This window comes from Dama dama, chromosome 4 (genome assembly GCF_033118175.1).
Source record: "Dama dama isolate Ldn47 chromosome 4, ASM3311817v1, whole genome shotgun sequence".
In the NCBI taxonomy this organism is placed as follows: Eukaryota; Metazoa; Chordata; class Mammalia; order Artiodactyla; family Cervidae; genus Dama; species Dama dama.
In genome coordinates, this window is record NC_083684.1 from 39,864,660 (window position 1) to 39,892,430 (window position 27,771).

At 43.8% G+C, this 27,771-nt stretch overlaps 1 protein-coding gene and 1 pseudogene across 2 annotated transcripts in view; both read left to right on the forward strand.

Moving 5' to 3' along the window:
• Nucleotides 1-711: 711 nt before the first annotated feature.
• LOC133055043 (large ribosomal subunit protein eL22-like) lies at nt 712-10,264 on the forward strand (annotated as a pseudogene).
• A 2,885-nt stretch (nt 10,265-13,149) lies between these two features.
• CBFB (core-binding factor subunit beta) overlaps nt 13,150-27,771 on the forward strand; it is a 47,914-nt gene continuing 33,292 nt past the window's right edge. Inside the window, exons 1-3 of one of the 2 annotated variants that reach the window (XM_061138686.1) lie at nt 13,150-13,446; nt 13,672-13,758; nt 18,623-18,739. In XM_061138686.1, coding sequence (XP_060994669.1) covers nt 13,369-13,446; nt 13,672-13,758; nt 18,623-18,739 — 282 coding nt within the window. In that variant the 5' untranslated portion in view covers nt 13,150-13,368. The remainder of the gene's footprint in view (nt 13,447-13,671; nt 13,759-18,622; nt 18,740-27,771) is intronic. The other variant, XM_061138687.1, reaches the window with a different exon arrangement.

Below are 27,771 nucleotides of genomic sequence, written 5' to 3' on the forward strand. Positions count from 1 at the left end.
ACAAGAAACATAAAAATCCCTGCTCAAGGTCATGAGCTAGTGGTGGCAGAGTGGGAATTTGATCCAGGCCTGTCTGACTCACCCTGCCACCTCTATCCAGACCTGGAACAACCCCTGAGAGAAGGTGGCCCCCAGAGGAGGTGTGACAGCTCCAGTTTCAGGGGAGGAATAGCCAGAAGTCCCTGTCTACCTCTAACCAGGCAACAGGTGACTAAATAACCATTTTTCAGTGAAACCCAGAGTGAGGACTAGGAGCTCAGCCCCCTGGAGGGCAGTCCTGGGCAACCGATACAGAAATCAGCAGATGCTGGCTGAGGTCAAGCTGGGTTTCACACACACACGCACACACACACACACACACAACCGATACAGAAAAAAGCTGGGTTTCACACACACACACACACACACACACACACACACAGAGGATGCTTACATGGGACATCCTGCCCTGGGGATCCAGAGGCCTGACCTCAGACTGGTCCAGGACTGCTTCTGAGGCTCCCTCAGTTCTCTCCTCAGGCTTTCTCATGCAGGGCTGTGAAGGGAGCTTATGTAAACAGTCACCCACCCATAGGGTATTCTCTTCAGAATCAGAGGGAGAGCAGCTGAATCACAGCCAGGGCTCAGCCAGCTGCAGGAGCTGTGAGGATCATAAAGGAATTCCGGGAACCCTGGCACCTTCTCTAAGAACTCAAGCCAGCAAGAACTCTGATGGGCAACCTGGATGGTGGGCTGGGCCCCTGCCTCCCATAGTCCCTGCCTCATATCCTCCCTTCTTGCCTGCTCTTCTGGGATGTCACTGATGGATGAAGGGGTTGGAGAAGGCAACGGACTGCCTTGTCTCCATCCTGTCTTCATGCCTTCGCTGGGATCCCCCGATGGCCACCCAGAGTCCTTCCGAAATCCCTTGTCGCAGGGAGCCCTTCTCAGAACTGATTAGATCTTGGTGAAGACCCCAGGGCGCTTCTGTGGCTTTTCCCCACGTTTACCTCGGCTCGCCCGGACCACTGTGAGCACAAAGGCGCACCACTGCAAAGCTGGCCTGGAAACGGCGCGCACAGGCGGGGTTCATCTGGCCCCTTCCTCTCTTCCAACACCCCCAGCTCCCTACCCCCAAAGCAGCAATTACCGGCAGAGGCGGCCGGGGAAGGGCCAATTAGTGCGGGAGTCTCAGCCCCTCGGCTGTGCCCGCGCTGACCGCAGCCCCCGCAGCGCCGCCGCCGCCGCTCGCCCGCCGCCGCCCTCCCTGCCCGGCAGACAGCGCCAGCCGCCTGGGAGCCCCGGGGGACGCGCCGTCCGGCCTCCCGCCAACTGCAGTGATGGATCCAGCAGCCTGGCGTGGGGCCAGAGCCCAGGCGGACGCGAGGGCGCCGGGAGCTGCAACTTGCTGCCGCTGGGAGGTGGGGGCGAGCGGAATGGGGCCTCATTCCCTGTGAAGACTCCTGCGCCCCCGACGGCTCGAGCCTGGCGCCTGCTTTCAGTCGCCAGGCAGGCAGGCTGCAGGGGCGCAGTGGTGGGGGGGGGGGGGTGTAAGAGGACAGGTTCCTCTTACAGCCTCACGGTCCTCTGACTTGGGGGCCTCCAAGGTTCCTTCCTACGGTGGCCAAGCCCAGGGCAGATCCCTGTTGGCGGCCTTAGCAAGGCCTGGCTTGAGAAACCCTGGGCTTGTGCTTGATAAAGCTCCCGCGACAGGCAAGGTGGGCAGAAGGGTGGGTGGGCAGTGTGGGACCGCAGGACCCTTTTCACTGATAAGCCAATGCATGGACTTCCTCCCCTGGGTCCCGGCCCTGCACAACCTGCCTTGCTCACCTATAGGCTTTGAGACCCAAGGGGGATCAGTCTTGTCCTCCGGGAACCCACAGGCTGCCTAGACAGAAGCACCAGGGACTTGGCTGGGATCCCAAGCTCATGGAAACTCTGAGGTCCAGGGAGGCTTCAGGTGAAGGAAAGAGGCAGCACCACCACTGCAAGGCTCCCCCTTCCCCAGCTGACTCCTTTCTAGCCCAGACTGGACACACTGGGGCCCTGCAGTTGGGGCGGGGTGGGCCTATGCCCAGGACACACTCTGGGTGAGGCTGGGGAATGGAAGAAGCAGGGGAGAAGGGTTTAATGGAAAGGCTCACAAATGGGGTTCACCAGAGATCCGCTGTACAAGACTCCCATTTCCTGTGCCACGCAGGGCCGGGTAAGAGGTGCTGGGACCTCTGACCAGTCCTGCACGCAGTGTCCTGGGGTTAAGAGTGGCCTTATTTCTATGCCCCCACGGTTTCCCAGGTGGTGCTAGTGGTAAAGAATCTGCCTGTCCATGTAGGAGACGTAAGAGACGTGCAAGTTCAGTCCCTGAGTCGGGAAGATCCCCTGGAGGAGGGCATGGCAACCCACTCCAGTATTCTTGCCTAGAGAATTCCATGGACAAAGGAGCCTGGCGGACTACAATCCATGGGGTCACAAAGAGTCAGCAACTTAGCACGCATGCATGCACACCACTCAGGTCTGGTCTTAGTAGGGAGGGGCTGGAAGCCTGCCTTGTGCCCTTGAACTTCACCCAGACCCTGCTGGACCAGACTTCCTGTGAAGGAGAAGGGATCACTTCTAAGCAAATGAGAATTCCCCCTTTCTACATACCAAGGTGATTAGCTGTATGGAGAGAAGGTGGGGGAAGACTGTGAGAAATTGTGTGTGGGGATTGAGTAAGGAAGAGAGACCATGACAGAGATACCACCTTCGGTCCTTTGTGGAATGAGGTGACAGTGCATTAAATTAAAGCATGAGAAGATTTCCCTGGTAGTTCAGTGGCTAAAACTCTGTGCTCCCTATGCAGGAGGCCTGGGTTCAGTCCTGGTCAGGGAACTAGATCCCACATGCCCTAGCTAAGAGGTCGCATGCTGCAACTAAAGATCCTGCCTGCCACAACAGAGATAGAAGATCCTGCTGCAACTAAGACCTGGCACAGCCAAGTAAGTAGATAAATGAATGAAAAAAAAAAAAAAAGCATGAGGGAAAGTATGGAGATAGGTGACAGAGACAGTGGAACAGTCTGCCAAGAAACTTAGAGGGTGGAGAAAAGAAACAGAAGCAGGCACACATACCCAGACAAGCAAATGAACAGAGAGCCAGGGCAGTGCTGGGGGCTGTCCTGGAGAAGGGCACTACCTGGGCACTTAGAAGGGGACAGAGAGCAAAGGATCTGTTTCTCATCCCCATTGTCTGACCGCTGAGACCCTTCAGGGCATGACAGAAGGGTCATCTGGAAAGGCTGTGGGAGCACAGAGATGAACCTCTCTTGGGCTGGGTTGCGGTGCTGGGAAAGGCTTCCAGGAGGAGCACCTGAAAGGACCAGTAGGAAAGAGTGGAAGGGATGAAGGTGGAGAGAGAAGGGGAGGAACCCAGGCCCAGAGGCAGGAATTAGCCTCTTCTATCCCAACAGCTGTGCATCAGCATGGCCCACATAGGAAGATTAAAAGAGGAACCAGGCCCAGAGCTGGAGCACCAGGCCTGTAAGCCTGGGAGGGAACACAGCCCCTACCCTGAGGTACTGGAGAGCCATGGGAAGGACAGGTACCGGGAAGGACAGGCTTATCTTCCAGAAGGAGCAACTGGAGGAGAAGGGAGAAGTAGGGAAGCCAGGGAAGGGTGGAGCAGAACTGGAAGTGAGTCCTTCAGAGAACAGAGCAAACAACCTCATAAAGCAGATGGGCAAGACTTGGTGACAGAGGAGGGGAGGAGAGGGGTGGTGGAAGTGGAGAGAAACTCCTAGGTGTCTCGTTGTTCCAAGGAGCTTTGGACCAAGGCAGAAGGTCAGCTCTGAGCATCCACCTGCTGCCCTCCACAGGTGGGTCCTTGGCTCAGAGCTCTCCCACCCAGCCTCGGAAATCACGTGAAGCCGCCCTAGGGCCTGGGCCCAAGAAAAGGCCCAAGAGGGTGTCCAGTCCAGGTTGGGGGCACAGCCCAGAGGGCCAGGTGTTACTGGGGGAGCTCCTCCCCTCTGACCCCCTCTCCAGAAGCTAATCAAGGTAGTACTGTAGCCTCCAGCTGCTGACCCTCTATCATTGCAATGATAGCTCCATGGCCATGAGGGGTTGAGTTTGGGCCTCTTTGTCTATGGAGCAAATCAAAAGGGGAGGAAGGCCCATTGGAGCCCTAAAAGAACTCAGAAGCTGAGAGCAGACAGTCTCACAGAACAGAGTTCGACCTATCTCTTTTAGGCAGAGTTTGGGAGCTGTGTGTTCCTGTCTGGGCCTGTTCCTCTCTGTGTGTATCCTCAGGCAAGCCACCACCTATCTGGGCCTGGTTTCTACTCTCCAGTGCACTGGGAGCAATCTCTGGGGTAGGACACTGCTCTAGCCTCCCTCTCCTCCAGCTATGGTCCAGGACTCCTGTCTACTCTCAGCCTATTCATCCATAGGTGCTATGGAGGAGCATACCCGTGACCTCTTCAAGGAGTCACTGGGTGATCATTATATATTTCCTACTGTGAAGGAGCAAGGACCCTTTGGAAGAGGAGCCTGAAGATGGAAGAAAAGCCTTTCAGAAAATTAGCCCCAGTGGCAGGAAAATTCATCAAAAGCTGGCAGAATAGCTGCTGCTGATTCATGTCTCTTACCTAAGGAACAGCTCTCTGGGCTGAGGGCAGGACTGGTAGCTTCCAGAGTCTTCCAAAGACCCCAGACCCAAAACTTCAAAACACTGGAACTTTTACTGGAATTTTCAGCATCTGGCGAGGGGGGGGGAGGGCGCACCATCATCTGTTTTTTTGTTCCTGAATCATAGGATTCTACAGTGCTAGGAAAGGCTGCTGATAGACAGTGGCCTTGAGTTTGAATACAACTGCTGTGTGATCTCAGACACTCAGTTGACCTCTCTGATCCTCTCTGCCAGGAGGAATTCTGACCTTCCCTACCTTCTAGGTGACCAATACATCTATAATATTCAGTGCATGTGTGCTAAGTCTCTTCAGTCGTGTCCGACTCTTTGCAACCATATATACTATCGCCCATCAGGCTCCTCTGTCCAGGGATTCTCTGGAGTGGGTTGCCATGCCCTCCTCCAGGGGATCTTCCGACCTAGGGATTGAACCCAGGTTTAAATGGCAACCCACTCCAGTACTCTTGCCTGGAAAATCCCATGGACAGAGGAGCCTGGTAGGCTATAGTCCACAGGGGTGCAAAGAGTCAGACATGACTGAGCAATTTCACTTTCACTTTCCTGAATTGCAGCCAGATTCTTTACCACCTGAGCCACCAGGGAAGCCCATAATACTCAATACACCTGGGAAAAGAATAATTTTTCGTGAAGAGTGAGGATGGAACCATATCAAAACAATTCTTGGTAGAGGGCCCATCCAGCAGGAAAACAGTCTGGATGTGGAACTCATTATTACAGTGGCACTTACCTCCCTCCCACTGCCAGGTATTATGGTAGGCAGAAGAGGTGTTGCAGGACACCCCTCCAGGGAGCACTATTTACCTGGCTTACGGTGTGAATGAGCCCCAAAATGTAACCTGAACTCCATGCCCTATGTACTCTGGACCTGCCACCTACATGCACACTTACACCACCCATGCCTCAGAGAAGCCTCTGATGGGATCTCTTGGTTACCATCTCACCCAAAACATCCACACTGGGCGGTGTTTATAGCCCCTTCCTCTTCCAGCCTGTCCATGGCTGCCTTCAGGTCCCAGAACTGGTCTGGCCACCAGGTCAGCCCGATCATTTGAAGCAGAATCCTTTGAAGGAGATATTGATGTAGCAGACCCCAGAACCACAGAGAATCCCTTCCAGGCTGGTGAGGTGGCCGTAGGATAGTAACTCTGTCAGCCTATTTTTAAGACAGTGTTACAGCGCAATTGGGAAACCCTTCCTGCAAGGATGGTTTAGAGCTCAGTAAACTGGGGAAAGAATCCAAGAACAAGGCCAAGTTTCAAGGTATCAGCAGGGAGACAAAAGGAGAGAAGATAAAAAAGGATGCATTTGGACTCAGGCGTCGATAAATGAGCCAGAAGTGGTTGTTGAATTATTCAGCCTCCTTTATTGATCCATTGATCTCTATCTGCAGGTCTTGGTTTATTCTTGGTTGGCATTTCCTGTGTCTGAGACAGTGGGAAGAGAAATGGAGAGAAGAAAGGAACAGGTTTTTAAGACTCCAGAAGAGGAAAGAGGCAAGGCCAAGAGAAATCTGGCAACAGGTATCAGGAACCTTAAAATGCCTATATCTTTTGACATGGTGGATCTGTTTTCTGGAAATTGACCCTAAAAACACTATCCAAAACTTTTAAGAAAAAGCCTTCAAGCATCACGATATTCATAGAAGCCTTATTTTTATAGCAGTCAATAACGGGAAACAATCTAAATAGTTATGTCTGACAATAAAGGATCAGCCAAGAAGTCATCAGGAGTTTTATAAGATTACATGGAGAAATACTTATGCCATAGGATTAGGTCAAAATGGAGCATTCAAAACTGTGCCCATAGGGGAATTCTGTGGTGGTCCAGTGGTTAGGACTCCGTGCTTTCACTGCCAAGGGCCTGATTTCAATCCCTGATCAGAGAACTAAAATTCTGCAAGCTGCACAGCATGGCCAAAAAAACCACAAAACCCTGTACATATAGAATGTCATAACTGTGTGAAGAAATGTGGATGGAAGAGGGCCAAAGAAAATGTACCAAAATGTTAACAATGATTGTCTTCAAGTGATGAGGTTCTCTTTTTTTTCCTTATATTTCCTAAATTTTCTACAATATGCACAAGTTTTAAATAATTAAAACAAAATGCAAGGATGGAGCCAAAGACACTCATATGAGGTGTCTGCACAGAAGTAAAATAAGCATAAAGTAGTAGGGAGCCGATTCCTTCTAGAACCCAGGGTACTGCTATGTCTTAGGTCTGCTGACCATTGCCCTGGCACGTCAAATGGACAGAAGTGATAGGATGAGGTGATACTGCAGGGCAGTCACTCTGCAGAGGACAGTCAAAGGCTCCTGAACTCATTATTTAAAGATAAAGCATGAGGGACTTCTCTGGCAGTCCAGCGGCTAAGGCTCTATACTCCCAGTGCAGGGCGCCTGGGTCCCATCCCTGGTCAGGAAACAGATCCCGCATGCTGCAACCAAGACCTGGCACAGTCAAATCAATAAACATTTTAAAAAAGAAAGGAAAGAAAACAAATAAGAGTTTTCCCTTAAGAGAAAGGGGAGGAGGTCAGGCTAGATAGAGGGGACAGTGAGAGAAAAGGTCCTGAGGCATGTGGGAACCACAAACAGGCCAGTGTGGTCGAATGGCAGGGTGCCGTGGGGAGACACAATGGGAGAAGGGATTGGGAAGGAAAGGAATGACTGTCAGGGGGGTCACATAAGCTGAGCTGACGGCCTTTGCCTCTCAGCCATAGGCAAATCGGGGACTTGGGGGAGGGTTTCAAGCAGCAGGGCAGTGTGGTTAGAGCTCTACATTCTCCAGTTCCCCAGTCTAGTCTGTTTGCCATCACCCTCCAGAAACTCAGAGAGGAGGGGAGGGGAAGGGGAGCCATCCAGCAGCTCTCACACGTGGTCAGCCAGACCTCCTGACCCCAGCCTGGCCCTCTGCCCACCACACCAGGTTCAGGCCCCACCTCCGGCCACTCAGACAAACCCCTTCACCTCCCATGACAAAGAGGCTCATTTGGTGCCTGGGCAAGATTTTGCAAACGTCAACCTTGTAATTACAAGGATGAAATCATCTGGTTCCTTTTAAGCAAACGGGTTTATTGATCCCAACACTGAAGAAAAGCTATTCTGGGGAAACTTGCTCCTCTCTGCTTTCCTCTCCCTCTGGGATGGATGAATTGATGGGGGTGTTGGGGGTGGGCGGGGGGGGCGGGTGGTGGTGGCAGGGCAGTTAAGAAAGGGGAGAACTTCCCAGAGGGAAAATTCTTATGGGCCCAAGGGTGAATTGTATGGTATTTAAATTATATCTCCAAAAAATTATTTAGGGCTCAGGAAACTGCCTCATTTAGGTGGATGATACCCCATCCTGGACTTCAGCCCATCTCCATCCAAAGACTAGAAGCTGAGTAGAGCTAGGCTTTGATGGCTCTGTGCCAACCACTAATTCCCCTCCTCTCCCACCCCCTCAACGTTCATTTGTGGCTCCAGATCCTGTTTCAGCTTTAAGATGGTACGCTATTTCCTCAGTAATTGAATGGATGCTGTTTCTTTAGAATAAAGTGCACAGAGGTTCAGGGACCTGGGAGGACCTCACCCCCACTTTGAGGAGAGACAGATGTGGGTGGCTGCTGACACCAGATCTGGATAAAGCCATCCTTTCTGCTAGACCTGGGAGGCAGGATGTCTAGACCCTGACTGACCAAGCCAAGGAGGGACAAACAGCTGGGCTCAGGGGACAGGAATATGCAACCATCAAGGGCAAGAGCCACATCCTGCCACAAGGCCCACGGTAAGACCCCTTCACCCAACCTGTTGGGGCCCCTTTGGGAGCATGGTAGGGTGCTTCAGGAGAGTGACCCCAGCTCTCTATAAGTTCACATGCAGTTTGGTGAAGGAGACAAGCTGGACTTTGGGCATCTTTACCCGTAGAAGCCTTGTAATGGAATGGTTAAGAGCCCTAGCCCCTCTGAACCTTGGTTTCCTCATCTGTAGAATAGGGTCAATAACAACAAACTTTCAGGGTTATGATGAGGCGTGAACAAAGGATATATCCCCAGTGCTTAGCCATTTCATTAACTCTAATGGGTCAGGGTCTTGTCTGGGTCCTATGGCCACCTATTTACCTTTTCAGGGTCTCCTTTTCCTCATCTCAGATAGGGACAAGGAGGCCTGTCTTAGAAGGTGGTTGTGTGAATTAACTGAGATAAGGGGCATAAAAGCACCCTGCTCAGAGCTTCACAATTGAACCAGACAATTCAGGGTCCCCTCAACACCATGCTCAGCAGTGTCGTCCTTTTGCTGCCCACCCTTTCAAGATCAGTGGGAGCAGCTGCCCACCTGGGAAAGGAGGAGAGAGAAGGCCCTGGACTGACTGAATCCTTAAGAAAGGAAAGCTCCAAGCAGTTGGGCTTCAGAGAATTCAGCCAGGTTTCTGGGGTTGGGAGGGTGTTTTTCGGCAGTGAACAGTCACCCTCAGGCTTCCATCTGTGGGCCCTACTAGAGCTGGCTGGTAGCAAACTCCTTCATGGGGTGGTGCCTGAACCAATCCATACCCACCAGACAGAAGCACAGAGCTGAATATACGTGATGTGGGTGAAATTTTCTTTTATTAATTTCCTTTAATCCAGTTTTTAAAATAAGGGAAAAAAATTAACAACCATTAAAAAAATAAAAAGGCATACAGAGTTCAGCCGAGGAGCTGGCCTCCTTCAGCCTGCGGCTCGTTTCCCGGTTGTCCTGGCTGTTTGGATGCCAGACAATGCCGAGTGTGGGTTACCCTGTGGCCTGGAGTTGCCAAAGGCTGTCTGTGGTGCTGCTGTTCTGGGTCCGCCTGGCAGACTCTCCCATCCCTTTCCCTCCAGACGGCACCCCCACCTCTGTGAGGCTGACACTTACAGTACTCTGTCCTGCTCTGCACTCCCACTGTTTCCAGTCCAGCTCCCTCGAGCTTAGAAGGGATTTGTCTTGACCATCACCTTTTCTTTGTCAAAAATTCATGGTGGCTTTCTGCCTCAGCTGCTGCCACGGCCCCTGTGAAAAAGCTTGTGGCAAAGAGCGAAAAAAAGAAGCTGGTTCTGAAGTTTTACCTTTGACTACAGCTACCCTGTAAAAGGTAGCATCATAGATGCTGCCAATTTTGAGCAGTTTCTTTAGGGGACAATCAAAGTGAATGGAAAAGCTGAGAATCTTGGTGGAGGAGTTGTAACAGTCAAAAGAAGCTAGAGCAGGACTATTGTAATGTCTGAGGTGCCTTTCTTCAAAAGGTATTTGAAATATCTCACCAAAAAATATTTGAAGAAGCATAATCTACATGATGGGTTTCCCAGGTGGTGCTAGTGGTAAAGAACCTGCCTGCCAATGCAGGAGACATACATAAAAGACTTGGGTTTGATCCCTGGGTCAGGAAGATACCCTGGAGGAGGGCATGGCAACCGACTCCAGTTTTCTTGCCTGGGAAATTCCATGGACAGAGGAACGTGGCGGACTACAGTCCAAGTGACATGACTTTGTGACTAAACAACAACTACATGATTGGTTACCTGTAGTTGCTAACAGCAAAGAAAGTTAGGAATTGCGTTACTTCCAGATTAGTCAAGATCAAGAAGAGGAGGAGCTTCAAGATTAAAACTCAATTATCTGGAATATTTTGTATGCGTTCTTTAATATATATATATATAAAATATATATAATATCATATAATTTTAAAAAAAACTTATTTGTTTATTTTTCTTCACCACATCTCAGTTGCGACATGTGGGATCTAGTTCCTACACCAGGGATCAAACCGACCCCTGCATTGGGAGGACGTTTGGACCTAGTGATTGGACCATCAGGAAAGCCCCTCTGTATGAGTTCTCGAATAAAACTTGGGAACAGAAACAACAAAAAGTTCATGTCTGGTCTGAGCATCTAGGCCACTCTAGTGAGATTTCAACTTTTATTTATTCCACATCTCCCAGGGAAAAAACAATTATTGCTAGAGTCCAGACACCAAGGTCAGCTGCAGGTCTGTGAGCCCTACCTGGACCCACTGTGGAGTAAGAGTGCTTCCTTGTGAATCATCTATCAGAGACAGAAATGAAAGGTTTTACTCTAGTATCTACCTAAACAGAATATGGTGACATTGCATGGTATCACATGGGATACCCTTTTTTCCTACTATGGACACCAACAGCAGAAACTCTGCTCTCCTGACCACAGTCCTTGTTGACTGACAGCAAACTCATCATCTTCCTCTTGTTCAAACGATGATTGTGTTGTCTTGATGCCCAAAGATCTTCTTAGCTGAACTGGGAAGATGTAAGGAAGAGGCAGCAGATGGATGAAAACTTCTGTTCCTTGTGAGTGGCTTGGTTCTGCCTTGGTAACGGGTAGAGGCTGCCTCACTTACCTGTTAACATAAAGTGCAGATACTTTAAGGCTGGTTTTGTCTGCACTTTGTGCTAATGTGAAGTTTCCCCCTTCAGTTTCACTGGAACCTTTAGGCAGTGAAATAAATGGCACCTTTTGCCAGGTATAGCTGATACAAGCTGTTCAGTGGGCCCACCACGTACTCTTACTCCCTCCTTTCGGGAAAACTGTTCTTCCCTTCTTTCAACCATTGGCTTTTCTCTGAAGTTGCCAATTGCAGGCCCCCAGTCCGAAATGGGACAGCATGTGACATAAGCTGGCCGATGTCATCACATCTGCTTGGATATGGTGATTTGGCCCAGGGGAGAGTGTGGGACCCAGGTTAGGCCCCCAGGAGATAGAATCTTTGGAGACAGAAAAGTGGATGTTTCCATCCTTTGTCAGGAAATGAATGCCATTTATGAGAGGCTGAGAGAATTAGCAGTGAGAAGAAATGGAGAAAGGAAAGAGTCCCTCTCTGTAATTTGTTTACTTAAAACTGACACCTTTTTAGCTTTAAGTTGTTTTTTTAATTGGTTTTCTGTCACTTGCAACTGAAAAACACCCAAGGGAAAGATTCTGAGATACCTGGACCCCCACAAAAGTGGTTGGTGACATCCATATCTATGTATACCCTTTCTGTTTGTGTACATACATACATTCACACAGGCTTGGTGCAGGCCAGAGAGCATGCCCTTGGAAGGAGTTGATTCTATGTTTGCTACTCAGAAAGTGTGTGTTTGTTAAAACCACTGGCCTGCAGGTTTGCTTTTGCTGAAAACTCCCCCTGATCTTGGGCAATCCATCATTAACTGGATCCTAGTTAGAGTGAAAAACCAATCCAGTTTGCCAGGAACTGAGTGGTTTCCTGGGACATGGGACTCCCATTGCTAAAACCAGGATAGTCCATCATCCTAGCTCAGTTCTGTATCTGTAAAAATGAGATTGGATTGGACTAGAAAGGGCTGGGAAAGTCTGCCAAATCCTGCATTCAGGCAGACCTTGCCAATTGCCCTTGGCACTTACTCCTGTAAGTGCATTCTTACAATCCTTTGCTATAAGACCAGCTACTGTCAAAATTGGCACCTCTTTGCCATAGTTGGACTGAGTTTTTGACAAGCTGAGATTTTAAGGATCAGAATTTATTGAGGACCAACTTTGAGTAAAGCTCTGCCGTAAATCCCATGTCAGGCTGTCTCCAGCCTGAGCTAAATGACTTCCCTAGAACTTGTGGATCTTGTTTTTTAGGATTTGATTGTACATTTGTGTGAATATATGAACCGGTATTGGGTTATTAATTCAGCTTGTTCTTTGAAAACTTAAATTTGTTGAGTGTTCATCATGTGCTAAAACTATATAAAAGCTCTCATGCCAGCTAATACTGCGAGCTTGTGAATGCCTGCATTTTGGAAAAAAGCAAACTGAGGCTTTGTGATCCAGTGCCTATCTAAGGGCCCCAGCCAGCAGGCAGGGGAGTGAGTGAGGTCCCATTTGAGGCCCTTCTGAGTCCAACAACTCAGACCTTTCCACCATGATGCGGATTCAGTTGGATCTGTTTGGTCTCTTTCCACCGTTAGTCTTTGATGTGCACAGTCTGCACCCCTTCTGGTCGGTTTTCGGAATCTCCAAGGACTTACGCTTCCAAAGGAGACTTTGGAGTCTCTTTCAAGTCTCCAGGGACTTAAGTTTCCTGGCGTTCAGGTGACAATTTGGGGTTACTCTGCGCTGCTGGGAAGCCCAAAAGTTGCAGGCAGTGTAGAGGAAGGACTCGCGCGGGCCGCTCCCTATCTCCAAGAACGGGGCAGATCCCCCACTGAACGAAGTCGCCAGCGGGCGGGCCAGGGGAAAAGGGGCCGCGCGGCGCCCCGGGAGGAGCCGGGTTTCGCCGCAGCCCAGCGGCCCCGCAAGCAGACTTGCGGCGCATGCGCGGCGCGGTTCGCAGAGTTGTGAATGGTGCGTTTTGTTTGCCGGAGTTTGGGGCGGGCGGGCGCGCGAGGAGGAGGGGTGGGGCCGACGGGGGCGGGGCGGGCGGGCTAGCGAGGTGGGCGGTGAGAGGAAGTGGCGGCGGCGGCGGCGGCGGCCGGGGGCGGCGAATGTTGGGTCCGCGCGGGCGGTAGGCAACGGCTGAGGCGGCGGCGGCGGCGGCGTGGGCTGGGCTCGAGCGGGCGGCGGCACCTTAGACTCCCGGGCGCGGGAGCCCACGCGGGCGGGCGCCTGAAACAAAGGGAAGCGAGAGTCAGGGCGCCGCGGGTGGGCGGTCAGTCGGTCAGCGCGGAGCCGGCCAGCGGGTGCCCGCGGAAGCCTGGAGCCCGGCGGCCGGCGCGGCCTCAGGGCGGGAAGATGCCGCGCGTCGTGCCCGACCAGAGAAGCAAGTTCGAGAACGAGGAGTTCTTCAGGAAGCTGAGCCGCGAATGTGAGGTGAGGCAGGCGGGCGGCGGGGAGGCCGCGGCGCGCCCCGAGCGGGCCCGGGCGGAGAAAAGTTTGGGCGGTGCGGCCCCGGGGATCCCCGCGCCGGCGCGCCCGCGGAGGGGCAATCTCGCCCGGGCAGCCGTCTCCCCGATGACTCTGCTTGCCCTTATCGGGGCGGCGCGGGGCTGACGGCGCGGATTTGGCTTCTGATTTCGGGCCGTCTCTGCCTTGCAGATTAAGTACACGGGCTTCAGGGACCGGCCCCACGAGGAGCGCCAGGCGCGCTTCCAGAACGCCTGCCGCGACGGCCGCTCGGAAATCGTAAGTCGGCGGGACGGGGGCGCGGGGGAGTGAGGCGCGCGCGGGTCACTTGTTGCACTGGGGCCGCCGCGGCCCAGGCCGGTTCCGGACGGCGCCGCGGACGCCGCGGCTCCCGGAACTGAGCGGGCGCCGTCTCACTTCCTACTCGGGATTCAAAATGCGAAACCAGACACTGGCGGGCCGCGTCCTCGCGGGGAGACGCTTCCAGGTGGCCGTCGGCGGGTGGATTATGTTTCCCACACACGACTTGGCGGACACTTTGCCGCGAGTGGATCTCAAATCCGAGCCCAACTAAACCAGGAAAGGTCACTATATAGGCTGTGACCCTGATTAAAAGAAAGGGTCGGGATATTAGTAGGAAGAAAACGCCCGTAGGGAAAAAGAAGTGGGCTTCGTTCAAAATCATTTCTTGGGCGATAGTTTGTGTCGGGGGCTAGATTTTGCGTAAATCTATGTGTGAAGCTATCTCTTTTTCAGTAGAGCTGGGAATAAATCAGAGGGTAAATCCAGTTATCTGTTGTCCTAAGAGAGAAAAAAAGAAGCCCCCCAAAACGTGCCATCTTTTCTTCGCATCGGAGAGCAACCTTTTTTTCCCTCCAAACCTAAAAAACATATCCCGCTTAGGCCTGCAGTTTTTAAAGAATCGCATGGATTTGCAAAACCCACAGTCGATTTGAGGCCCTGTTTTAGATGCTAGATTTGGTGCTTTACCTCCACCAAACGTTATGCTGAAAAAAAATTCAGGTATCCTACTTCGCCTCATCTCCTTTTGGTTTGTCCTGTTGGAGGTGCTAATGAGAGAATGATGGAGCCAAAAAGTGCATCGGAAATAACTAAAGAGAGGAGACTGGTTGTTAATTTTTTAAGAAGTTGAGGAACTGTATAATGGAATCTGATTGTCTGCTCCATGACTTGGGCCACTGCACCTTCACACACTTGAAGCTACAGGCGCAGTTTGAATTTAGGTTAACAATAGAAAGACATGTTGAACCATTTGCGTCTCCCATTCCCTGTGCAGTAGAGAATATTTTTATTGAGACATAGTTCACATATCATAAAATTCTCCCTTTTCATCACTGAAATCAAGTTTATTTTTTAAAAATATTTTGATGTTTAAGACAAAGGCTTTTTAAATTGTATTACAGATAATGAGAAGATATGGCCAACTTTACTAGGAACTCTAGAATATTTGGTCATTATTGCACATTATAAAAGAAAATGTCTAGCTTTTAGCCCACTTGCTTGAGTAGTCGTAATTGTTATATGATTCAGATGTATAGGACAAATAGTTTTTGGTTTTGGCACTAAGTGGTAGAGGAATCTTTCCTTACTTAGTTGGTTCAGTGATTATATCATCCTTTGTCTGGATTTCCTTTTGGAAAAGGTGGATGGTATACCCAACCAATGGATTTCTTGGAAGTAATTGATGTAAGTATAAAAGATGAGCTATAAAATGCTATTGTAATTTTTTAGAGAAATATAGTTAATTTTTTAGAGAAATATAGTTAATTTTTTAGGGAAATATAGTTAATAGGGTATTTTCTGTCTTGTCAAATTTTACTGCATGTGATTATGAATTGGTAGTATAATTTAAGTGTATTTGAATATATATGAATTCATAGTATATTTGAATTACTATATCATATATAACATGAGTTTCCTGTTATAGCAGTATTATAGGTTGCTTGTATTTGTTATAAATTCCTCTTCAGGGATAGATCAGACATTCTAATTCTAGGCCTTCTCTTCTTCCAAAAATCTGATCCTACAAATTTTAATAAGTTCTTAATTTCTAACAAGTATTTAGGTTAAAGAAGATAAGTAGTTTGAATTTCATCTAAGAATTGTAATTAAGACAGCACAGTTTAATGCGTTGAATAGTATAACTTTGTATTTGGAAGGAATTTCACTTTTTCCTCTCCAGTTTTCTCCCTTTAATTCAATGTTAGCCATACTTAAATTAACAGAGTTTTAGCTTCTAGGGGATAGAGACCACATTAATTTCATATATGCCCCCTTCGTATGGGTTTTGCCCAGTATCTTCTGCATCACAAGCACTTGATTATTTGAATTTAAAGGTTACTTCATTTAATGCCCCAAATTTACCTTATGACTTGTAAACAGGCTGTGGCTTTTACTTATTTGGTGGTGGAAAATAGGTAGGGAAAGGCATTTTTTTTTTTTTTGCTTCTATTTTAATAGCAGCCATGTATGATAAAAATATATAGTTCTCCAAACTGTGTCCAACCCTTCCCCCCTTTTATTTCTTTTTTTTTTATGAACACCTTATCAGTGAGGTTAATGAAGAATTTATTTTGTATTTAGATGTAAAGCAACATAAGGCTGTGATGCTCATCTCTTCTTAGGTATAAAACTTAGCAAGACTCTATATCAAAGCATGAGATAAGTGTGATTATAGGTGAGGGGTAGAGTCTGTTTGGTAAAATCAGATTTATTCCTTATATAAGCTCTTGTATTATAGTATTAAGAGATACCTTCAACACTAATGGTTAATTAAAAAAATACTTATGAGAGGTATGGTGACTACTGTGAAAGTGATAAAAGCTGTTTTTAATCTTGAAGATGGAAGAATAAAAGGTATGTTGGATTGGCACAAGTGTGCTATTTTACAATTTAATGAAACCTCATGAAATATAATCAGGACATTCTGAGAATTCTCCATACAGCCATTTTTACCAATGTGGATTTTTATGTTTTCAAACAAAATTTTCCCAACTCCTATGTATTGTAGATGTTCCATTAAAAAAAGAGAGTTCTGTGGTCAAATAAATTTGAGAAATGATATTCTGGAGTGTGATCTGTTTTTACCACTTCTCCAGTCTCAGAGAGGTATGTTGATGAGATAATGGACATGAAGTGATGAAGCAGGAAATCTTCTGAGGTTGGCCTTCAGGCGGGAGGTGAGGTAATGAGTTGCAGAATGTCTTTACTTAGCCGGGAGCTGATTTGGGATACACTGTGACAGAAGGATTTGTTACTAGGTGACTACTGAAGAAACATGGCTGCCGGATTTTGGCAGAGTATTCATTCATGGGCAGGCTCTCTTATCTGTCACCATTCTGCTCTGTGAATTTCACTGTCTGAGACTGAAAGAATTGGCTATCTTCTTCAGCTAAGAATTACTTCTCATTGTATTTAGCAAATACATGTAGCATTTACTGGGTGGTGTTCTAAACACTTGACAAGTACTGGAAACTGAGGTTTAGAGTGAAGTAATTTGCCTCAAGTCAGCCTAGGCAGTTTGCCTCCTAGTGTCTGCTTTTCACTTCAGTGATTGTTTTTTAAACTTATGCTATTAGTTGGCAAAGTTCTTAGGGTTAATATCGTAATATTGATGTTTGTTCAGTCTCTATTCATATAAGTATTTGCCACAAGAAAAGGTATCCCAGTGATTAGGGAAATGCCATTAAAGGTATCTATAGAGATTTAGCAGTTAGATTGACCACTGTACCTTCTAGTATCAATCATAGAAATAGGAAGTGCTGTAATTTTTATCTGTAAAGAATCTAAGCCCCTATCTTCGGGGGAACTAGTGGATAGCTGAATCAGCTAATGGTTTAAACAAATTGCCCAAGAATGTGCACCCCTAGCTTTCAGATGAAGACTCTATATTTGGAAACAAATTATGTTTTAGAATTTTAATTAGTAAACTAAAACAAAAAGTTCTCTGATTTCAACAAAGAGTTTACATGCAGAATTTTTTTAATGCTTTTTATGTATTTCTTTTAGATGTTCCCTGGGAAAGAGGGACAGTGTTACTTCCATTTTTAACTAGGGGGAAGTATAGAGTTAAATTGCTCTGGGGCTACACAGAATGACACTTTATTGAAATGGTTTTAGATTGTTCTGTCGAGCTGTGCCATCCAAATGTTTTATAAATATTAGATGAATACTCTTCTGTTATTGTCAGATCCAGTTTTCCTAAAGTCAGATTTTCGAAAATGCATTTTTAAAAATTCATCCAAGGTTTTAGAGAGATGAGTACTGTCATAGCACATGCTAATGTATGGTTTATCAGAGGAGAGACAGTCCCAAATGCATTTTTTTTTTCAATAGTGGGCTATTAGTTAATTAACATTTATTTATATTCAGTGTGCAAGTGATTGGAATTTGGGAAACTCTGGATAAAATAGACACCTATAGGGATGAAAAAGTCTGTGTTTTTTAAGCTGAGCCTTTCCTGAAACTGGAATTTTTGTCTCTGAGAGTGAGTTCTACTGAAAACCATAATGGAGGATATTATCTTCATCTTATAAATTTTGGTTTTTAAAAATCATTGGAAATGATATTTGGTCAGTTTATTCATGATAATGAGATCCTCCCAATGTGATATATCGTGGAGATATTTTCACTTCCAGTCATCTCCAAGTGCATTTTTAGCATGGTTTTTGAAGCATAGTGTTTCTTTGAGCATGGAAAATCAAGAAAAATTAAAGTGTCTCATTTACACAACTTCAGATTGTGGTATGCTTTAAAATTCAAAATATTCAGCTCTTCAGTGATTTTTATTTTTAAAAATACAAGTTCTTAAATGTAGTTATGGGGGCTTCTGGTTAGACATTAGCAGTGCGTTGTACTAACGTCAGCAAAAAATGACCTGAAAGAAAGTATTGATTCCATGTCTGATTTTATATTTAAGCAGCCAATGGCAAATGTCCTCAAAATGGAATCAGATGTTTGTAACTTAATACTTAAGAAAAATGATGAGTGCATGTTTTTTTACTTTTAAGTAATCTTGGTGCTGCCTGGCTTAAGAAAGAAACTGATGTAAAAATAAATGACTGCCTGCATAATTTATGTAATGTCCTGCTCCTGATCCTGTTTGTATTGATTTTTCTAAAAGGCTTTTGTGGCCACAGGAACCAATCTGTCTCTCCAGTTTTTTCCGGCCAGCTGGCAGGGAGAACAGCGACAAACACCTAGCCGAGAGTATGTCGACTTAGAAAGAGAAGCAGGCAAGGTAGGAAACATTTCTTTGCAATTTGAAATACTGTGGATTGTTTTACTATTAGCAATTACCTGATGATTTATATTTTAAGAAAGAGATCACAGGTCTGATTATAGACATGTGATCAGATTTGCTTTCATTCCATATTAAAAAGATATAATACAATTCTTAAAAATCAAGTGTTTTATATAATTTCATTGCTAATATGATGCTTATGTCATTTGCCACAGAAAGTTCTCACCCTTAAAGAGAGTAGTGTGCTTTCTTATATGTAACATTTGAAACTTAATTCCTTTAAAAGTGTGGACAAGAAATTCTTTGTTTTACTAAAATGTGTGTAACTATAGTGTTTTTTTTTTAAAATGAAAATTAGAGAAAAATGGGAAAAGACTTAGGCTTAAAATTTAGTAGTATTTAGAAATGATTCATGGATAGATTTCCACTTTTTAATGTAGCAAATTTAATTTTGAGAAAATATGAAAATGTTAACATGGAAATATTTTTTTGTTTTGAGGAAAAGCTTCTGGGAAACAAATATCTTAAAATTTGTATGTAGGAAGTTTTAGATCAAAGATATGAAAAATATAGGTAGAGATGTTTAAGTTGAGAGCCCTATTAAAATCTAAGTTAAATGAATTATGTGCTTTTGATGAAATGTTAATGAATAGTGTCTTGGATTAGTTCATCTTTTAATGTAGAAACTGACTTCTTGAAATAAAATATTTAAAGAAAAAAATTTTTTTTACCTCGTTTTGTACTCAGTCTTTCTCCTGTTTACTTTGCAGCATGTTTCTATACCTGTTTTTATTAACTTGCTAAAATTGTTTTCTAAGTGTCATTGTGAATAGTATAACCTATCACTTTATTTGCGAAACATAAGGATCATCTAAATATTCCTTTGAGGAACTTAAAAGATTTTCGTATTGGGCTGTATTAGAAAAAGGATTTTCATATCTTGTACATATACAGTGAAGAGTTGTGGCTTTTTTTCCTTTAATTTTGTGAAATAAAGTTTGCTCTTTTGTGATGGGAAGAGGGAAAATAGATTATAGAATTTTAAAATGAGTAGTAAGTTTGAAGTTTGCTTTTCTATGTGTTAGACTTGTTTGCTTGGAAGATTAAAAGCAAATGTTCCAGGTTTTACTACTTGGTAATTATTAATATATAAAGGAGAAGTTGGAAAGTAATGACAGTGTGTGATTATTGCTTTTTTGTCTGTTTGGTGTATGAATGTGTGACTGTTTTTTTCCTTGTTCCAAACACTTCCTTAAAGTTTAACTTGCTAGCTCAGATACTAAAAACATAAACCAAAAAATTTCTTTCCTCTCAACTTTTATGCTAAACTCTTTCAGGATTTCATGACTGACATCTCAATGTTACTAAAATCTTCTAGTATTTAATAAACTATTAAATGGGTGTTAATTCTACTAGAATATGTTTGCTTGAATTAATGATATCTGTTTAGTAGATTGAAGACCATATTTTCCTTGGACTTAAGCCGTTGAGATGTTTTTAGTTATACGATCAACAAGAACAAAAACCTTAGATAGCTTGTTCTAGAACTTAGAGAAAGTGTTTTCAAATATACCAAGAAAAATGATAGAACTGATGCAAGAAATACGGGAACTTACATTTTATTAATATTTGTTTTATGATTTTCTTCTGTAAAGTGCCAGAGTAAATATTTTCAGTTTTGCAGGCATATGATCTCCGTTGCAGCTTCTCAAGTTCGCTGTTACGGTGTGAAAGGAGCCATAGACAATGTGTAAACAAATGAATGTGGCTGTGTTCCAAGGATGGTAATATTGGCAGAAATCTGTATCTTTCCCTCAGATTTAAACTGGTAAATGTTTGTGTATAGATGATATATTTCTCAAATATAATTTTACCAGTACTTTCTACACCAGTAGAATCTAGGAAAAAGAAAGCATTTTAATGAAAAAAACCAACAACATTAAGAAAAAAAAAACCATACCCTGCTAGTATTTCGCTCTTTACCACTGGGATAAGTATAGTAATGAATTTAGAGAAAAGATACTAACCCATGTTTTCTCATCCATAGAGCTCAGGCTCTGGGGTCTCTTATTTCTCTTCTGATAACCATCATCGTTTATTTCTGTCCCCATAGGACTAGAAGCAAAGCAAATTGAAGCAGTTTCCCCAAATGTTAATTATTTGCCTCTGCTCCTTATACTAAATCCAAAATCAGTGTCTCTTCTTCCACATGCTTTCAACCTAGTTAGGTGCTAAAGCAGCTTAGTTCTCTTCCCATTCAAACCCAGCTTTGAGAAATTGAGCCTTTATTCTGTAACTTTAGACAAGTTGTTTAATCTTTATGGTCCTCAGTTATAAGGTGAGGTTAATGCATGTGTCCCAGGGTGGCCCTAGGGATTAAATAAAATAGTGTCTGTAAAGTGCTTAGCTCAGTAACTGGCAGAGTTATTAAAAAATTCATTCATTCAGAAGGTCTTTGTTTAACACCTATTATGTAATTTAGTGAGTACTGTTCTAGGCACTTGATATATGAATAAACAAAACAAAAGATCCTGCCTTACAGGTTGTTTTATGGAAGGAATGGGAGAACAGGCAGTATGCGCAGTTTATAAGTTATGTAGTATGTTACAAAGTGATAAATGCTCTGGGGGGGAACATTAGAATAAAATAAGGGATCAATGAACGGGAATGTGTGCAATTTTAAACAGGAAAGACTGGGTAAAGAAGGTCATATTTGAGCAGAAACCTAAAGGAAGATAGGGAATGATGAGCAATGCAGATATTTGAGGGAAAGGTGATCCAAACAGGGGACACAGCCTTGTAAAGGCCCTGGAGTGGGAGCTTGCACAGTGTGTGTGTTAAACAGTGAGTAGGCCAGTGTGGCTGGAGTACACTGACCAGAGAGGACAGTAGTAGAAGAGATTCGGGAGATAGCAAGAAGCCAGTTTACATGACTCTGAGGGGCCATGGGAACAACAATGGACTTTTATTCTGAGTAGAGTGGAGAGTGGTTTCTGCTCTTTGAGCAGATGAATTATCTGATCTGCCTTTAGTTTTGAAAAGATCACTCTAGCTGCCGGGTTAACAGCAGTTTTAGCAGGCAAGAGTGAAGCAGGGGGGCCCATTGGGCTGGTACGGTAGTCTTGGTGAGAGACCAGGGTGGTAGCAATGGACACAGTGAGGAGTCATAGTCCAGGAATATTTGAGATAGAGCCAACAGGATTTGCTTATAGATTGGATGTGAGGTGTGAGAGTCAAGAATGACTCCAACTTTTTTTGGTTAGAGCAACTGGGAGTATAGGATTGCAGTCATCTGAGATGAGAAAAGCTGTGGGTGGAGCAATTTTGAGCAGTTTAGGGCATGTGAGTTTGTGGTGGTAGCTTGTTGCAGCTTCTGTTTGCAGCACCCACCCGTAACTTCTTAAATGATGGCACAGCTTTTTCCTAAGTGACCCTTTGTCTGCTTATCTCAAGATTTCAGTGTCTTTTTTTTTTTTTAATCAGCTTTATGAAAGTATAGTTTATTTACCAAATAATGCCCCCATTTTGAGTGTATAATTTGAGTTTTAATAAATGTACACACCCATGTAAACACCACCCACAGTCCAGATAATATTTCATCCCCTTGTGCCCTTCCACAGGAATCTGAGAGTAGCTTAGCTGCTTGGTTCTGGCTCAGGGTCTCCCATTAGTTTGCAGTCCAGCTCTTGGGGCTCTTCAGTCTCTGAAGGCTTGATTGGAGCTAAAGGATCCCCTTGCAAACTCACTCACATGACTTTTGATTGGTGGCTTCAATTCCTAGTCATATATTCCTTTCCATAGAGAGAAAAAGAATGAGGTCATCCTGCTTTTTATGACTTATTCTCTGATCACTTTTTTCTTCTTGTTCATTAGAAGTGAGTCGCTATGTCTAGCCCACACTCAGCAGGGAGGGGGGTGGTTTATTCACGTATATGGGAGGAGGCTGAGATCTTTGGGGCCATCTTAGAGGCTGGCTCCCAGTGTTCACTTAAATCTGATGAATTCAGGAAAAAAATTAGAATGCTAATAGGAAACAGAAGTTCCATATTCTCTTAGATTTGAAATATGGCTTTATGATCTAAGAAAATGGGCTTCGCAAAATCAGTCTTTGTATTCATTCTTTCTGCCTTTGTGTTTGTTGGAATATTTTCAAACCTAGAGTCTTCAGTAAGAAAGGTCTGTTAGTGGGTAACTGACCATCAAGTCAGAGCACACACTTTTATAGTCTGACTTTCAAATATATTTAAAACTTTTGCACCCAGGTACCTAGTGAGCTATTAACAGATAAAGCTAACTCTTTATTAAGGGTCTTTCTTAGAAGAGGTTTAAAATAATAGCGTATAATGGAAAGAGCTCTGGATATGTCTGGATTGTCAGAAGACAATCAACAATTGTTTTCCTTAGCTGTAAATGGGAATCAGAATGTCTTCCCTGTTCATAAACCTCATGTGAGGATTAAATGAAGTACCAGAATATGTGAAAATGCCTTCTTAATTGTCAGGCCCTATCCAAAGCTAGACTATTTGATAGGTTTGTAGAGTGAGATCATAGATAATCAAGGATTTTCAGTGCTATAGAGGCCTTAGGTCAGCTTCACTTCAAGTAGCAGTATGGTGTTGGGAGACTATGTCTTTCCCCAGTGGTCCATCCTGGTATTTTATAAACCTAGACAGCCAAAATGTTCATCATTGTCCCTTAATTTAAACCACTTTCCTCTAATGTAGCTGTCAGAAGACAAGGAATGCAACAGATCAGAATTTAAATCATTCTGTGTGAAATTTTGTTAGACCAAGCAACACCCTGTTCCTTTGATCTTTCCTCTTGGAACTTATTTCCAGTTAATTTTTATTTCAAACAAATGCAAATGGTTATGGTTGACCATAAGTTATTAGTCTTGAGTGGTCAGATTAATGGTTTTTGCATGCATTCTGTGTTTTTTAAAGTGTCCTTAGATTTTAAAATTAATGATTATGCTTACTGCATAATCCTAGTTTGTGAGCATGAAGTTAGAAGGTATGAAAATCTTGTAAACTGAAGAAATTAACTTTATAGTGCTATTGTTTGTTTTCCATTTTTTCTATGGAAATTGAATATACTATCTAGTTTCATCTAGATATATTAGATGTGGTCCCAGAAAAAGAGGTTAAACTTTCTATAGTTTTTGTATTGCTATTCATTACTTATGATTTTAATTGATAGATAACAATAGCAGAAATGGGGAGTAGTTATATAGTGGCATCAGAGCACTTAACTTTTAAACTTTTTGATAAGTTATGTGTTTTACTTCTTTTTCTTTTCTGAACATTCATACTTAAAAATCTTTTTATCATTCATTTTCATCAGCATGAAATAACAAAGCAAAGTTTAATAGCATTTGATTTAACAAATGAAGACAAAAACTCTTACTTTAAATGTCTTAAAAAAAAAAAAAATTGTCTTCAAAGTTCCGTAACTGCTGTTTCTGGAGCGGTTTGCTTACTTGCTTGCAGGATCTTTGTCCCAAAATAAATATTGTGTCTGTTTATATACCATCCACAATTTGGCAGAGTTTAGAGCACTCTCTTTAGCTTTGAGAAATTCCTATTCAAGCTCAGAAGCAAGTTTCTTTTCCTTCTTAGACAGCCCAGTCACTCCAAATAAAAGAAATCTGTGGTAACACTTTGGAATGTGGTTTTCCCCAAGAGAAACTGAGGCAACTTTACAACTAGCTTGTTGGATCTAGACTTTTAAGTACTTCAATTCAACTAAAATATGAAGTATATTTTCTAGCACTTAGTTATCAACAGTTTAGTGCACTGAAATAAGTAATCTGGGCTTTTTTAAAAAGTTTTATTTCAACAATTTTTAAATCCAGGAAGAGTAGACTGACTTCATGAATAAATAATAATGTTTAAAAATTAGAATGTCATAGTACCTTCCAGTTAGAGTTATATTAACTTGCATATATGATAAATGTCCCTCTGAAGTATTTGAAGACAATATACTCTTTTTTTCCCATCTTCTTTTTTTTCTTCCAGTTTTATTGAGATAGAATTGATATACAGCGCTCATCTTTTCCCCTTTTCTTGAGTTGCATTATTTGCCTGGATTTAGTGTGAAGTGTAGTCTTGGCCATATCTCAATTATATTTTTCAAGTTAGAAAAGTCAGAATGGTATGTCTGAGAGAAACATCCTTAATCTTCCCCTTTTTGTTTCTACTTCCTACCCCAGTATTTTTGAATGATTAATTCAAACACTGCAAGGATAAAGATGTTATCAACTAAAGAAATCAGTTGTTGAGAAGGGCTGCTATGTCCCAGTTTTACTGCTTCCCATTGTAATTGATTTTTTTCAGTTGTCATTATTGAGATATGATTTCTATACAGTAGAATTCACCTATTTAAGATACACAGTTCAGTGACAAATATGTGCAGTCAGCGGTGTGATTACCACCACAGTGAAGATACAGACTGTTTCCGTAACCTCAGAAAGTGCCCTCATGTGCTTTGCAGCCAGTCTTCCCGCCCCCCAGCCCAGGCACCCATTGTCTCTTTTCCTTTTCGTACTCTCTTATCTTTTCTTTTTACTGAGCAGTGTTCCATTGTGTAAATCTGCCACATTTTGTTTATCCATTTAGCAGTTGATGGCCATCTGAGTTATTTCGCCTTGGTTTGGCTACTATGCTGCTTTTAATGTTTATACCTGAGTCTCTTATGTGGACATTTGTTCTCATTTATCTTGGGTAGATAGATACATAGGACTAAAATTGCTGGCTAGTTAGTTTCATGAATATGAACTTTTTAAGAAACTGCCATTGTTAATCACTCAGTTGTGTCTGATCCTTTGCAACCTGGTGGACTGTGGCCCACCAGGCTTCTCTGTCCATGGAATTCTCCAGGCAGGAATACTGGAGTGGGGTGCCATTCCCTTCTCCAGGGGATCTTCCTAACTCAGGGATTGAACCTAGGTCTCCTGCTTTGCAGGTGGATTCTTTACTGTCTGAGCCACCAAACTGTTCTCCAAAGTGGCTTTGCAATTTTGCATTCCAGCTAGCCATCGATGAGAGTTTCAGCTACTTCACATCTTTACTAATACTTGGTACTGTCAGTCTTTTTTTATTTTAGCCATTTTTGTGAGTTTGTAGTGGTATCTCATTTTGGGTTTAATTTGCATCTCTGTGGTGACTTGAAGGATGTTCAGTATGTTTTATGTGCTTGTTTGCCATTTGGCGAAGTGTCTGTACAGATCCTTTGCCTATATTTTGATACCAAATTATTATTGAGATGTAGGAATTTTTTAATGTATTAAATACATGTTCTTTATCAGATATTTTTGCAATTGAAGTTTTATTATGAGTCACATTTAAAGTAGCTAGCCTTGAATGCATATCAGTTCAGTTCAGTTCAGTTGCTTAGTCGTGTCTGACTCTTTGCGACCCCATGAACCACAGCATGCCAGGCCTCCCTGTCTATCACTAACTCCCAGAGTCCACCCAAACCCATGTTCATCTAGTTGGTGATGCCATCCAACCAGTCCATCCTAAAGGAGATCGGTCCTGGGTGTTCATTGAAAGGACTGATGTTGAAGCTGAAACTCCAATATTTTGGCCACCTGATGCGAAGAGTTGACTCATTTGAAAAGATCCTAATGCCGGGAAAGATTGAGGGCAGGAGGAGAAGGGGACGACAGAGGATGAGATGGACTGGTTGGATCTCCTTGCAGTCCAAGGGGCTTTCAAGAGTCTTCTCCAATACCACAGTTGAAAAGCATCAATTCTTCAGTGCTCAGCTTTCTTTATAGTCCAACTCTCACATCATACATGACCACTGGAAAAACCATAGCCTTGACTAGACAGACCTTTGTTGGCAAAGTAATATCTCTGACTGCATATAAAATATTAGGAAGTATAAATACAGATTTTGTCAAAACTGCCCCTAATATAGTGATTTTGGCCTCCTTCGATTGTGCCTCTCAACTTAAAAAAAAAAAAACTCTTAATTTTTAAACAAAAAAAAATTTTGACTCGTGTTGTGTGGCATGTAGGATCTTAATTCCCCTACCAGGGATCGAACCCACCACTTCTGCATTGAAAGGCCAGGGTCTTAACCACTGGACCGCCAGGGAAGTCCCTTGATGTGTTTTTGGGTGTTTGTTTTTTTTGAGCTTGTTGTTTTGTTTATTATGTTAAAATGCACATCACATAAAATTTACCATTTTATCTGTTCGTAACTATACAGTTCAGTATCATTAAGTATATTAAAATTCATGCTCTTATCATCTTCCTTATACTAAAGCTCTGTGCCCATTAACCACTAACTCTCCTTTCTCCCGTGTCCCCAGCGCCTGACAATTGCCTTTCTATTTTCTGTCTTTGGTAATTTAATTCCTCTAGGTACCTCATGTAAGTGGAATCATCATCCATAACCTACCACTTAGAGAACCATTGTTAACGTTTTGTTATATTGCCATTCTTATTTTTTCTGTGTATATTTAAATTGTAAAATAAAATTATTCTATTTGATATGGCATTAACTTTTAATCTTTGGATTTTCTGCACATCTTATTAATAATTGATTTTACTAATAGAAAATCAGCAGTAAATAGATACCTTTGTATAAGAGAGAAGCAACAGAATGATTATCAGTGTAATTCTTGAAATAAAGAAGTAAGAAATGGATGTGGATGTATCTAGTGAGCATACATGCAGTGTTCATTCACCTGGGAAACCTTTGCAGATCTAGGAAAGCTTTGCAGATCTGGAAAACAGTAGACAGTCAGTACTGTATACATACATGGCAGTCATGTGAAAAATCTCTCCTACAGAAAACTTTGAGCTTTCTAGTATAGGCATTTTAGGGGGCAGAAAATGTTTGTTTTAACTATCTCTGAGTATATGGGACTCCTTTTGCTACTGTGTACTCTTATTTTCTCAGTTTAGAATTAGAATAGTAATAGCAAACAGTTCTGTAGCACTGGCTATGTGCCAGGTACTGTTTTCATTGATACAAAGACCGATACTTTTATTATCTCCTTTTTACTGGTAGGAAAG